The sequence below is a fragment of the Poecilia latipinna genome, unplaced genomic scaffold, assembly GCF_001443285.1.
Source record: "Poecilia latipinna isolate Pla-1442-1.1 unplaced genomic scaffold, P_latipinna-1.0 Scaffold3238, whole genome shotgun sequence".
NCBI lineage: Eukaryota > Metazoa > Chordata > Actinopteri > Cyprinodontiformes > Poeciliidae > Poecilia > Poecilia latipinna.
In genome coordinates, this window is record NW_015115854.1 from 3,527 (window position 1) to 5,222 (window position 1,696).

The following is a 1,696-nucleotide window of genomic DNA, read 5'->3' on the forward strand; positions in this document are numbered from 1 at the left end:
AAAGCCACCAGGCTTTTAAAGTCCTTAATGACATATTAATAATGTTACTGATTGAGAGTTTTTTAAAATATGTACAGATGAATATTTACAAGCTAATGAAAGAAAACGTAGTGTGGCAAAAAAAAAAAAAGGTATCCACTTGAAGAATTTTTCAAGGATCATTAAAATCTAAGTAAGGCTTTATAATTTGAATATTGATAACATAAGTTAGAAAGGAAGTTATTTGCTCATTTCACTGTGGCTGCACACACACATAAACTCAAGCATACTAAGTTTTAGTCTCCTTCTTTTTTTATTTTCCCTCCAGATGAAGCCTGCTCCAACTGCTCCTTCGGGGCGATCTGTGACGCCCAGAGTGGGCGCTGCGTGTGCCCGTCGGAGTGCGTGGAGTCGCACCAGCCCGTGTGTGGCAGCGACGGCCACACCTACCAGAGCGAGTGTGAGCTGAACGTGCGGTCCTGCACGGAGCAGGTGGAGCTGCGGGTGGTCAGCCAGGGAGAGTGCAGTAAGTGGCAGCATGTTGTAATCATTACGGTTTGTCACGCTTCCTGTTCTGGAATCCTCAAAGAGCGACAGCCAGCTTCACTTCTGGCAAGTGAAACATTTTATCTTTGTATTTCATGAAGTTCTTCTTTTCCTGCTGGATTAAAAGCAGAAAATGAAATTCAGGAACACAGGGAGAGGGAATAAAATCTTATTTCAATGTTAGTTCGAAATATACATTTTAATGTGTAAGTGTGTGTGTGATACAGAAAAGTGCGGCAACACCGTCTGTAGCTTTGGTGCCTGGTGTGTGGAGAAAAAGTGCGAGTGCCCGCAGTGCAGTGGAGAGGCCAGCGCCCCGGTGTGTGGCAGCGACGGCATCACCTACAGCAACGAGTGTGAGCTCAACAGGTCCGCCTGCGAGCAAAAGAGGAAAATTGATGTGGTGAAGCACGGCAGCTGTGAGGAAGGTAGGAAATGGACTTTGAAATGTTGTAATTATGTTAACCAATCAGCCATTGAAGTGGTGTAATTAACTTTACCAACTGACCTGTGGAACGTCGTTTAGTCATTTGTGGATTTTCAGAAAGCTGACGTTCTGGAAAGCTTGTCGACACTCTGACATCAACAAAAGTTACAGTGAAAGTCACGCTGTGTTGCTGTAAACAGAAACGGTTGCAGGAACAGCTACTGTCATGGTACTTCAGTCATACGTTATAATTATTGTTCGTTCTTCCTGTTTTACCTCATAATGTAACTGAAATAGCATTCTGTTTGGTATTGTGCATATTTCATTCAAAGTTGAAAAAAGTGTCACGATCAAACATCTTTCTATGTTATGGGATTATGATGTCAACTAGACATCATAATCCCATGAGCATCTGAGAGTCAGAGCAGGTAGAATTTACAAACAGGGAATGAATAGAAATGAACCGACCAGTTATTGATTTCCTTATTATTAGTTAATTTTCTTAATTTATTTCACTGATTATACACTTTGACGATCTGCCACTATAACAAATGGTCTGCTGGTTCTGTGATAGAGGTTGGTTTGAATCCTAAATCAGAAAAGAGATCCAGCTACTTCAAAGCAGGTTTGTTGTTTGGTTACAGAAATGAAAAAACATAATATATATATATAAAAAAAATTCCCCTCTCACCCTCTGTGGGTGGTCACTTTCATCCTCTGAGCTCGGGTCCTCTACCAGAGGCC

General features: G+C 41.6%; 1 protein-coding gene across 1 annotated transcript in view; it reads left to right on the plus strand.

Annotated features, from left to right (window-relative positions):
• Positions 1-307: 307 nt before the first annotated feature.
• LOC106940469 (agrin-like) overlaps positions 308-1,696 on the plus strand; it is a gene marked incomplete at its 5' end in the record, with an annotated part of 44,271 nt that continues 42,882 nt past the window's right edge. Inside the window, 2 exons of the mRNA XM_015023233.1 lie at positions 308-505; positions 753-953. Coding sequence (XP_014878719.1) covers positions 308-505; positions 753-953 — 399 coding nt within the window. The remainder of the gene's footprint in view (positions 506-752; positions 954-1,696) is intronic.